General features: G+C 54.4%; 1 protein-coding gene across 1 annotated transcript; it reads left to right on the forward strand.

Moving 5' to 3' along the window:
- Positions 1 to 522: 522 nt before the first annotated feature.
- Positions 523 to 4116, forward strand: SMIM24 (small integral membrane protein 24). Its single transcript, XM_036282240.1, has 5 exons — positions 523 to 747; positions 2529 to 2615; positions 2882 to 2993; positions 3283 to 3345; positions 3987 to 4116. The coding sequence occupies exons 1-5, from the start codon at positions 546 to 548 to the stop codon at positions 4114 to 4116; spliced, it is 594 nt and encodes a 197-aa protein (XP_036138133.1). The 5' UTR covers positions 523 to 545.
- The last annotated feature ends 8309 nt before the right edge of the window (positions 4117 to 12425 follow it).

Here is a 12425-nt window from a genome sequence, read left to right on the forward strand (position 1 = left end):
GGCACAGTCTAGCCTTGGGACTTTTGCACAGGCTGATTCTGCCTGGTACACTTTTCCCCCCAGTACTTCCATAGCTAGTTCCCTTTCTCTTCTGTGTCTCTGCTCAAATGTTGTCTCAGTGTCGGCATGGCTACCCTATTTTAAATTTTACCTCCCCTCCTAGCAGTACCAGCCTCTTAGACCATGGTCTCTGCCCCTCCCTCCAAGTACTACTCTGCATTTTCTAACCCAATACATCATTTACTCTAAGGTTATGTTTTTTTTTCAGTGCATTTCCCCACTTTGAATGTCACCTTCACGAAGGCAAGGATTTTCCCAGGAGAGGGAACAGCCTGTGCAAAGGCCCTAAGGTAGCAGGGTAGTAGGGTAGCAGCCGGTGTGGTTAGAGTCGAGTGACGGAGAGGGCAGTGGGGAGAAGTGATTTGCAGTGTGATTCATTCAGGCAGATGGTGACCACAGGGAAGCCCCAATCTTCTTACCCAAAGCCCCTTAATACTTCCGCTGTGCGAGTCACCTCTGGGCCTCTCCTGCTCCAGGTGGCCGCCATGCCGGGGCTGGTGGATGAGGAGGGGCCCGAGAGCTGGAGCTGGGCCCCGCCGCTGTATGAAGAGTACCGCCCACCACCACTGGACTCCATCCGCCTGCCCAGGTATGTGCTGTACCTGCTGCTGGCTGCACTCCTGGTGGTGGCTGTGGCTTATGCCATTGTTGGGCATCTCATCAAGGACCTCGCCCACGACCTGGCCGGTGAGTCCCAACCATGGCTTGGGCTAGTGCTGGGCCCCTGGGGGAGAGGTGGTTGTCCAACGGCCTCTCCCAGTCAGGGAGAGTAGAAGGGAGGACAGGGGACTTGGGGAGGCTGAGGGCCTCTATGGGGTCAGTGCAGGGATAGAGGGTGGGCAGGATCTGGGCAGGCTCCTCACCAGCCTCCTGCCACAGACTGGGCCTTTGGCCCAAAACCAGACCAGGAGGACGCCCCCCAGGAGCTGCACTCAAGCCTGGAGGGTGAGGATCTGGAGGAGCTAGACCTGCAGCTGGCCCTGGCCTGGCGGGGTGATGAGGACACTGGCGGGGGTGGCGAGGGGACCCGTGAAGTAGCCCCCGCCGGGGCTCCCCACTGCCCCTCCATCGCCTTCAAGGAACCACCTATCCGAAGCTCCTTCTGGAGGCTGCGCTGAGCTGGGTGCTGCCTCGGACTCAAGGCCCAGATGCTAACCACTTTGGCGTTGTACAGACTGACTTGTGCTCACTGACTATTTCCACACTCCCGCTTTCCCGAACTCCCAGAGAGTAACCCACCCGGCCTCCACCAAGCTGTTGGCAATCTGTAAACCAAGAGCACCAAGATTTTTAAAATGATAATAATAATCATAGTAGTCAGCCCTTACCTAGTGCTTAGTATGTGCCTGCTATTGTGCTAAGTAAGCCCTTTCCATGTATTATCTCATTTAATCCTCTGAATGGGACTTAGTGCTCCCATTTAGCAGATGGGGAAACAGAGGCACACAGCCCACAAATGACTTGGTTGGGGTTCTGCCCCTACTTGCTCTGCTGGGCTCCCGTACCTCCCAATCGTTTCCACCCCCACCACACACTCCCCATCTCCTTCCCGGCTCTGGGGCTCTGTCGCTGGCTCTGTCTCTGGGGCTCCTGACTTCCCAATTAGCTTGAGAACTGGAAGACAGTGCCTGAGGCTTCCTTCCCTTCCAAGCTTTGCACAGGACAGGGCATACAGTAGGAGCTTCATATATGCCTGCTGGCTGGTTGAAGTGGCCCTGAGCAATGTCACATGAATGGCCCATCTGCACGTTGGTTACAGTCAGACCTCAGGAAAGGAGGAGGTTCCAGGTATACATTAGGCACTCCATAAATGCATGTGTAATGATGCTGGCATTCCCCAGCCCCCAGGAACCCTGCAGAGGTGCCCATGGGCCTGAAGAATGCCAGCCCCCCCCCCACCTCCCCTGCCCTCCTGCCACGTGGCTGGGTTTGGTGGTGGCTGGTGGGCACATCACCCATCCTGTCTAGTTCAGGTGCTCACCTCGTCAGTGACTGTGGGTCCTCAGGGATTGGGGAGCCAGGATGAGGCAGCATAGAACTAGTGGTGAGGGAGACCCGAAGTCAGATCCCAGCTATGGCTATTTCTGCACAACCTCTGAGTTCCTGGCCTCACTGAGCTTCTGTAAAATGGAGGCAGCAAGTTTTGTGGGGTGTTCAGAGAAGGAAAAAACATGACACATAGAAGTGCTGAGCCTGGGCCTAGAAGAGAAGGTTAGGGCCATCTCAGCCTGGCCATGGCAGGGAGTTTGGGGACCTCAGTGAAGGCAGTCCTGGGCGGGGGCAGAGGGCAGGGTGCCAGACTCCTTGGGTTAATTGTTACACCAGGTCCAGAGTCTGCCCTCCTGGGGGCAACCAGGTAGGGCAAAGGGAGGGCCTGTGCCCAGCCCCAGATCCACCTACACCATATCAGGGCTGGGCAGGGCCTCACCCAGCCAAAGAGGACTGCTCATCTGCACTGCGCACGCCAGCTGCCGGCTCCTCCACGGCCATGGAGACCCTGGAGACCCTTCTTGTGCTCAGCGCCCTGCTCCTCTTGCCCGCTGAAGCCCAGCAGGGTAGGGGGCCCACGGATGGGGCGGTTGGTGGGGAGGGGCCATGAGGATGACCTCACCATATACCCTGAGAAGAGGGAGCACGTACAAGAGTAAAGGGGTCGGGCCCCTCTTGGAGCCCCCTTCCCTTCTCTAAAACCCATCTCAGACATCCAGCCCTTTCCAAGACCCCATCTGTCTAAGCAACCCTGGCTCCCGTCTCCCCTTCACCTTTGGTGGGGCCCTACGCTCCCCATCTCTGAGCCCTACCTTCCCCCATCTTCCAACAGCCACAGAACGTCGCCTGAAGCCGTGGCTGACGGGCCTGGCTGCGGTTGTGGGGTTCCTGTTCATAGTCTTCGTCCTCATGCTGGCCAACCGCATCTGGTGTTCCAAAGGGAGGTGGGAGCCTCTCTCCCCCAGCCCCTCCACAGCCTGTCCTTTCACGCTCCTCCACTCCCCAGAGTGCTGGGCACCCCCTCCCACTTCCTGACCCTCTCTGGCCCCTTCTCCCATCTCCCTATTTCCCTGCTATTTCTTAGACCCCCATCCCACAGACCAGGAGAGCCACGCAGCCCACCCCTTCTTGTTCCTGGAGTTCATGATCCCCAAACCTGGGCTGGCTGGGGTGAGGCTATCCCCACTTGCCATCCTTCACCCACCCTCACCCCTGTCTCCATCTCTCTTACAGCACTGAGGACGAGGAATCCATGTTCAGAATGGAGACCAACCTGTACCAGGACACGGAGCTGAGGTACTGCCTGTGTGAGTGTGTGTAGATGTGTGAGTGGGGTGGGGGGGATCAGAGGGTCTGTGTGAGCCCCATGCTGGGGAAAATGAGTGTGCACAAATGACATCTTTCTGTCCTTGAACACCTCAACACGTTCCTGCCCTAGGGCCTTTGCACTAATTGTGGGCTCTAATTGGAACCCCTTTCTCCGTATCTTCTGGCTGGCTCCTTCTTCAGTTCCTTCTCAGATGTTTTCTCCTCACAGAAGGCCCATCCTGACCACCAGCTTTCCTGACACTGAGTCCTACAGCCATGCGGTCAGGACTAGGGGCAAAGGCTTGGGGACAGGAGTCCAGGAGCTGGGAGGAGACCATCCTGGCTGAACGATTCTCAGCTGAACCCAACATGTGCCATCCATCCATCCATCCATCCATCCATCCATCCATCCATCCATCCATCCACCTGTTCCTCCAAAGAACAGTTGGGCTTTAGTTTCTGCCTTTGTGAAGCAGAAACAACAACTTTGCCTCATTAGGGTTGTTTTGAGGGTTCAGTGAAGATACTTTCTGTACAGCACTCCTCACGAGGCCTGGCACAGGTACATTTCCGTTAAATGGGAGCAGTTGTGTTTCTTATTGTTGCCCGGGGCCTTTGTGTCTCTACAGTAAAGAAGTCAAGAGGCAGAAGAAAGAGGAGAAAAGGGCCAAGAAGGAAGGAGAGAGCAACTTGGGGCTGGACCTGGAAGAGAGAGAGGAGCCCAGAGACCAGGAGAAAACCAAGATCACGACCATGTGAAGACTGGCTGCCCACCTCATCCAGGCAGACCCCCAGAGATGCCCCTTCCACACCCTGTAACAAATGACCCGAACCTGAAACCACTGAAATAACTCCAACAGGGGTGGGAATACAGTGTCCAAATGAAGAGTCTTGGGACCTGCCTCACCCCCATTAGGTGGGCTCTTTGCTCCTTACATGGTCCTTAGGTGCCTTCCTTCCCAATTTTTCCTTTGTGGTGATGTTTTTTGCACTTGTTATGAAGAAACCCCCAACCCCTCCCATCTCAAGGCTGCCCCTGCTTCTGCCCACTGTGTGGTTTCTTTCCCTCTGCCTGACATCTCTTGGTTAGAACTCCACCCTCAGGACCAGTGTGTGCCAGGAACTGCCTCTTGGGGGCCTGCATTAAAGAATTACTCAGAGCCTTTCAGGCCTCTTGTTGTGTCTCGGGATTGTTCCCCCCGGGAGAGGCAGCTTTTGGTTTTGGGGGCAGTGCCCAGGCAAGTATGGAAGATCAGGCTGCCCAGGTGCCCTGGGCACAGTAAACGCTTCCCCAGCAATCTTGATTTTGCTGCCCTGAGCCCTAGACTTTGAGCACCCAGGGCTGTCTCCTGGGAAATTCTTGCTTCCTCCTCTCCCAAGTTTTGGGTCATGTAACTCTGTAACCCCATTTCTAAGAACTGGGTCTTGGAGGGAGGCCTCAGGGCCCTGCATTTTCTTGGCATAGAACAAGCGTTTTCTCCTCCCAGTTTCCAGCCTCCCGCTTCTCCTTACTTTCTCTGGGCCCTGGACCTTGCTCTGGACCTTAACTATTTCTTAATAGATAAATATTCTTAAAGAGGACTTTGACAAAGTACACATTTGGAGCTCCACTCTGGGACCCATAGCTGGGGTGGTGGGATCTCACCCAAAGTGCTTCCGTTTAAGAACGCTTCCAGGATCGCCCAGCAGATGGGCAGGAAAACCATATAGAAACAAACAAAATAAACGCCCTAATAGATGCTCCCATTAAACGCCTAGCATCTTTATCCTCTCTCAGTCTGTCAGTGCCAAATTAGCCCCATTTTCCAGGTGAAAATACTGAGGCTTTGAAAGAGGGAAGACACTGGGGCAGGTTTCCCTGGCTGTTACTGGCAGAGCCGGAATGGAAGGTCAGGCTGCCGAAAATATGGGCGTGTTTGCAGGCTGTGGATAACGCCAGATTTGGAGGTTCAGGTCCTAGGGTGGTGGTGGTGGTGGGGTTTGGGGTGGGGGTATTCTTTCCTCGCTGTGGTTCCTGCCTGGGAGAACTGTGTTCCTCTGCAGTGCTGTGTGGCCCCGGGGGAGGTGGCCTGACCTCTCTGAGTCTCAAGTCGGCTCTTCTGCAATGTGAAGATGAGTTCTGACCATTAGTCTGAGGCTTGAAGGAGGCACCTGGGCTTAAGGGCCATTGCAAAGCCTGGCACATAGCAGGTTCTCAGAAAATGAGTTCCCCACCTTTCCTGAGCCTCCCCCCCCCCCCGCCATGGCTTTGTGGGGAGCAAAGGAGTCAGAGTGAACTTCAGGGAGACAAGGTGCTGGGATGCTTGGGACCCTGGGCTCCCCGCCAGGGAACCTGGAACCCAAGGAAGGGGGCCTCACCTCCCACTTCCTATGGCACTGTCCACACCCTGCCCTGAGGTGCCCTGGGCAGCCCACTTCCTCTTCCAGTGAGGGCTGCACCCCAGAACCTGCTGGACAGGAGCGAGGACAGACCAGGATGGACAGATTCTGGATAACCCCCGGCAACTCTCTGGTCCAACCCTATAAGGCCTTGGTGGGTAGGGAGGGGGAGGAGGAGGGGGAGAACCTCAACCTGGCGGCCAGGCCAGGCTGCTGACCCTGCGCTGCCTCCGCCTGCAGTGGAAGCCGTGGCTGATGGGGCCACACTGGCCTTTTCTTCCTCATCTTCACCATTTGGTGCAGCGAGTCTCATGACAGGTGGCCCCATCTTCTGTGAGCCCCACCCTCCCTAACCCTCTCCCCTCTGAGCCCCACCCCTCTTAAAACCCCTCTCCTCTCAGCCTCCTGTAATTCTTTCTTTGATTCAGAATCCATGGGGGCCTCACATAATCTCACTGACTTCCCTCCTGACTACTTACCTGCCAAACACAGTGGCTTCTTCAGGGAGAACCCCCTCCCTATATGTGCTTCAAATGGGGTCTGCAAAGTCATCATCACCTCCCCTCTGACCCCATTCACTTATGCATCCCCACTTCTTCTCATCCACTCACCCATCCATTCATTCAACCCTCCCTACTTCCTTCTACCCTGCATCATCCTTTCCTCTGTTTGTCCATCCCTCTGCCTGTCCATCCATCCATCATTCATCCGTTCACCCATCCATCTGCCTTCCTACCATGTGTCCACACATCCATCTGTTCATCCATCCACTCGCATACATCAGTCGGCCCATCCCCCAAGCCCCTGACTATCCACTCACAGTTTTGAGATCCAGGAAGCCAGAGGCACCAGATTTGGGCTCATGTAGCTCAAGCCTGGGCTCCAGTTCCTTCCTGTTCAAATGGGGCAAATGTCCTCACCTACCTGAGCCTCAGCATCCCCTCTGGACAATGGGAACAAGGGTGCAGGACTCAGTTTCTGAGAGAATCATAAGAGGCCTAGAACATTTAAGTCCATATTAAATTGGGTTATCTGGGCCCTTCTTGTATCCAAAGCAATAAAGAGAAGGAAGAGGAGACTGTTAGAGGAGAAGGAAGGAGTGGGCAACGGGGGTTGGAGCTGAAGGAGAAAGAAGAGCCTCCAGACCATGCAAGAATGGTGAACTCCTTGTGAGCGTCCCTCGCCGCCACCAGGCAGTGCCCGGGCCTGCGCCAGTGCCTGCTCTGCACCCCAGGAGCAGAGACCTGGTTCTGGGCCAGCAAAATGACTCTCTCAGGGTGAAGTGTCCCTGAATGAAGAGGGCCCAGGACCCACCCCAAGTCCCTCCTGGCGGGCTCTTTGCACATTCCCTGGGCATTGCATACCCCCTTCCCAAGCTTGGTCTCCACCTGGCAATTTTTCTCAAGCTCAGAGGGTACCCCTGGACAAAGAGATCGCCACATCCCTGAGACCCCCACCATCTCATATCTCTACCCAGGCGACATTGCAGGGATCTCATTTCACTCACTGCCTGATTTCTTTTCTCACCTCTGATTTCTGCTGGCCTTTGGTTTCCATCAGCGAAGTCAGGGCTTCCTCCTGCCCCTTTTGAGACCCTGCTCCCATGTGGTCATAGGAACTATTTGGCTCCCAGCCCCTCCCCGGGCCTCGTTTGCATCTCTGCCACATGGGGGCGGCCGGAGCCCCCTTTCCACTGGCAAAGGGGAAGGTGGGGAGAAACTGCAAATGGTTCTGCTGTCTTTGCATGACCCAGGGTAGAGCCATCCTCCTCCCGTAATCTTGCTTTTGCTGTTCCTGACCGTGGACTTTGAACAGGCTCAGCATGGGGACTGTTTCCTGGGAGATGAGGGCCCCACCCACCATATGCTGAGTTTCAGGGCTCTGTCCTGGAAGCTTTGACATCCAGGAGCTGAGGTTTGGGGGTGCATATCATCATCACCCCACTCTTCCTGTCCTGCACTCCTGGTGGTGGCTCCATGGAGAAAGAGCTGGACTCCCCACTTTCCTGTGTGGTCCCAGGCAAGTAACTTAACCTCTCTGTGTCTAAGTGTCCTGCCCTGTGAAAGGGGAGGAGAAGAACTAGCTCTTTCATAAATCTTCATGAGGATTAAATTAAATAATGTCTACAAAACTCCTGAGCACAGAACCCAGAACCTGAAAAGCGGTTAATGTCAGCTTTTTGTTATGCTGAAATGGTGATGATGGGACCGGGTGAATGACTTCCTCGGCAGACTAGGGAAATTCTGAAGGTCAGAGGGTGTGTTTTCTTATTTTGCTTTTTTAAATCCTCACCCTAGGACATGCTTTACAGATTTGAGAGAGAGAGGGAGGAAGGGAGGGAGAAACATGGGCCAGTTGCCTGTGGCACGCACCCCCGACCGGGACAGACCCTGACTGGGAATCGAACCAGTGACCTTTTGGACTACTCTCCAACTAACTGAACCACACTGGCCAGGGTCAGAGGGTGTGTTTCCTGACTGCAGCTCTGGGAATGCAGGAACTTTCTGCCTCCAGTCTCCTCTGCGTACAGTCTGGGGGTTCCTGGTGGGTGGGGTGCTGAGTGTGAAGGGAGGGAATGGAGAAGGGGGGCATTTTTTGGGGGTTGTCACAAGCCTGGCTTTCTTTTATGGCATTTAGTGGGGACTCAAGGATGGTAAACAGCCTGCAGTGCTGGGACAGCCCCCCAAAGCCAGTAATTGCTTCATCCTAGGGGCCAATGGCTGAAAAACACTGAGGCTTTCCTGAGTTGGAAGGCCAGAAAGAATTTCCCAGTCCGACCCCCTGAGACCTTCAACCCATCTAAAGCCCCTCCAGCTGAGCCCCCACTCAAGCTGATTCCCTATCCTCAGCTGGGCCTCTAACCCGAGATGAGCCCTCCCAAAAGGAGCTCCAGCTAGTGCCCCCATTTTCCGCTGTGGGGAGGGGCTGGATCGTGGAGCTGGGGACAGAGGTGGGTGCGGACTGCCTTCTGACCCCTCCACCCAGAACCTGTTTTCCGGGCCCAGGTCCTCAGTCCGCCCACAAGGGGGTGCCAGAACCTTGCTGCGAGAGCAGGAGCGCTACTGCAGCCTCGGACTGGAGGGGGTTGGAGCCACCAGGGGCGCAGCTGGGAAGAGCCTGGACCCCGAGATCACCCTAACCCACCATCCGAAGCAGGTCTCTCCCCCTCAGCATTGCTGACTTTTGGGGTTAAATCATCCTCTGTTCGGGCTGTCCTGGGCACTGTGGGGTGTTGAGCAGAAGCCTGGCCTCCACCCTTTCAATGCCAGTAGCGTCCCCCAATTACATCCACAGATGTCCCCAGACATTGTAAAATGTACTCTGAGTTAAAGGTCTCAGGACACCTGCTGGCTCACCCAAAGTGTTGGGGTCCCTGTTTCCTGTGGCTACCTGCCCTGCTCCTCCAGCCTCTTCCCTTCACTTTGACACAGAACATAGAACAGTCCGCACTGAACACAGAAAGGACCAAAGACAGCCAGAAAGAGTCAAAGCGTAGCTTGTTTAATTTTTACACATTTTTTTTTTGCCTTTTATTGAATTTTTTATGGAGCCCCCTTTTTCTTTCTTTTCTTTTTTTTTTCTTTTTTTTGCATAGGGAAACAAACAAACAAAATAATAACAGCCAGAGTCACTTTCTGTAAATGGTACTTAGGCGCATCTGCGAAACCGAAATGACTGCATAATATACAAGGTTATGATCAGAGTATGTGAGGGAGCAGGGTGGGCGAGCCAGGGGAGGGAGAAGGCGGGCCCAGGTCTGCCCAGATATCCCCTTGTCCCTTATCGGTCCCCACTCTGGGGAGGAGGATGAGCAGACCTAGCCAGAACTTCTCCCCGATGAGCACAGGGTGTATGTGTGTGTGTTACCTGGTATGTACGGCAAGCAGAAAGCAAGAAACAGAGTAAACTATCCTGGTAATATCAGTAAAATACAAAATGAGAAAAAATAACCTCAAAACATATTTCAGAGCTAAGAGAAAATGAACAGCAACAACACCAAAAATTTTAAGGATGGATAGATGGATGGATGGATGGATGGAAGGAAGGAAGGAAGGAAGGAAGGAAGGAAGGAAGGAAGGAAGGAAATTCAGAGGAAAATGGGTCTCTCTCCCTCCTCCCTGTCGCCCCCCACACTGTGTGCTCTATTCCTTGCTCAGACACTCTGCTTGTCCTTCCCCCATGTGGGGTCCTGGGAGGTGGAAGAGCAGGAACCTGGGGGCAAGGGCCAGGACCCCTTGACTTGAAGGGGCTTTGGTTTTGGGGGGCCTGGCTGGGACCCAAGATAAGAGGGTCAACAGACAGAAGTGTTGATGCATCTTGAGAGTGAGATTTGGGGTTCCCAACTGGAGGGGGGTTGGGGAAGCTCCTGTCCCCTTTCTAGAGGGTCCCCTTCTAGCCTGGAGGGTTGTAGCTTGGGGTGTGTGTGACTTCCTTCCCCTCTGGGAGCCCTTATTCCTGTTAGATCCTGTCTCTCTTTTCTGAGGCCTGCCCCCATCCCCACCCTGGGGAGATGGGGAGAACTCCAAAGCCACACCAGCAGACATGTGAGGCACTGCTTGGGAAGTCTGTTTTGGTATCACTGGCAACAAGTCCTGCTGGTATTGCTTTGGGTCTATCTCCCTGCTTTGCTGGGGGCAGGGGTAGGGGGATAAGCCTCTGGAGCCAGTTTGGACCCCACACACTCTGACATGCTTAGAAATGGGTGGATGGGGGGAGGTTGTGTCAGCTTGGAGCTGGGACTCTTAGAAAGTGTCCAAAGGTGCAGAAATGGGAAAAGATGGGAGGATGTGGAAGAAGCTGGATTTGAGGGTAGATCTCTGGAACCTTTCCCACAACACCCTCCAAAAAGAAAGTAAAAATCAGGGTCTCAGAGAGAGAATCCAGGTCAAAATAAAAAGTAGCCACTGTATAATCTGTATTACAAGAACAAAATATATATATCCCTACACTGAAGATCAAAGTACCATTGGAGAGAAGCCAGAGTGGGGAGGGATCCCGTGCGCTGCCTCTTCCACAGGGTCTACACCCTTCTCATGACCCCAGGGTCCTGCCTCACAGGCTACTGTCCAGTCAAGTCTGCCTGCCCCTGGAACACTGCTGTCTCTGGGGACAGATAGAAGGTTCTGGGGCAGGTAAGATAATCCATGGGGCTGAGGCTGGAACTGCCTGCTGCTGGGGGAGCTGCATCAGCCCCTCTAGTTGGGGTTTCTTTCGGGTCTGATTGTCTAGCTCAGGGTGGGGCTCAGAACTCAGCCAGAACTTGAGTTCCAGACCTAGGCATGGGGGACCCCAATCCCTGTTTCCAGTCAGGTAAGGCCAGGTCTTCTCACCCCTCCCTCTCCACCCTGGTGGGTTTCTGGTGCCCTCAACCATGACAGGGATGGGAGCAATGTGCATACATGTGGGAGGCTTCCCTATTCTTTTCCACAGCATGAGCTGGATCCCAGGGTCAGGATGTGGGGCTTTGCACGGGTGAGGATGATGAGTAGTGGGTGACGTGGGCTTGGGAGGGGATGGGGTTTGAGAAGATGTCAGTTTCATACATGTAAAAAAAAACCACACACACAAAAACAACCCAACAAAGGCCCCCTACCTCCACCTCGGGGTATAAACCCAAACTGCAGAGGTAGGTCAGGGGTCTGGTTCCTGGCGTTTCTGCCTTATTCTGCCTGCAACGAGGGGCCTGGGAATTTTGCTCAATGGGGATCCTGTAGCTTTCCCAAGAAATGGAAACAAACAAACCACCCCAGGATAACACACTGGCTGAGAAGGAATTGCCTGGAGTCCTCAGCTATGGTGCTGAAAGGGCAAGGTCTCACAAAGGAGGGCGGCACTGTGGGGTGCGATCCATGGAGGGACAGAATGGTCCCAGCCAAGCCCTTGCAGGATGGGGGTGGGGGGCAGAGAGAATAAAGACAGAAATCAGCCACATGAAAACTGACACACATGGCCTTGGGCTCTCTGGCTAAGTGACAGTTCCTAAGGGCACTGTCATGGTCAGCTAGGCCAAGATCTGGGCTCTCCCTCTGCTCCCTGGGGCTCGCTGAGGCTCTTTGGGGAAGAAGACATGGCATGAGTGTTTGATGGCTGATAAAAGCTGGGACCTTTCTGCAAAGTCCCACCCTGCTCTGGAGACATTCTACAGGGGGTGGCAGGCAAATAAATGGGGACCATCGTCCAACTGGTGTGTCCCCATAGGAAATGCTAGTGGGGGCTCAGGTGGTGGCCTGAGGTTGGAGAACCCAGCCTTTTGGTCCTCCCTGCTAACCATCTGCTACTGTCTTACCTTTGATTGAGTTAAAGGTAGAGGAAATTGGAGCTTAAAAAAAAAAAAGAAACCGAAATGAGAAAATAAAAAACGAGAAAAAGACAACAGCATGGCCAGCCACCCGGACAGAGGCCTATGATGGGGTGTCCCCCTGACGGTCACTGACCCCACTGGCCTCTCTAACTGGGCCTCTGATGGCTGGGCTAGACCTACAGGTACAGACAGATATTGCATATATCAAGTTTGGTTTTTGTTTCATACCAGAGAACCTCCACAGTCACAGCTGGAAGACACAGAACTGGGTGTTGGGGAGCAAGGAGAGGGCAGGAGGGAACTGACACCCAAGGCCGGTCTCCAGGGATAGGAGCAAGTGGGTCCTTTGGCAAAAAAGAGGGGTATACAGGGGAAGTGAGGGGGCCTC

Source organism: Molossus molossus, unplaced genomic scaffold (genome assembly GCF_014108415.1).
Source record: "Molossus molossus isolate mMolMol1 unplaced genomic scaffold, mMolMol1.p scaffold_m16_p_4, whole genome shotgun sequence".
Classification (NCBI taxonomy): Eukaryota; Metazoa; Chordata; class Mammalia; order Chiroptera; family Molossidae; genus Molossus; species Molossus molossus.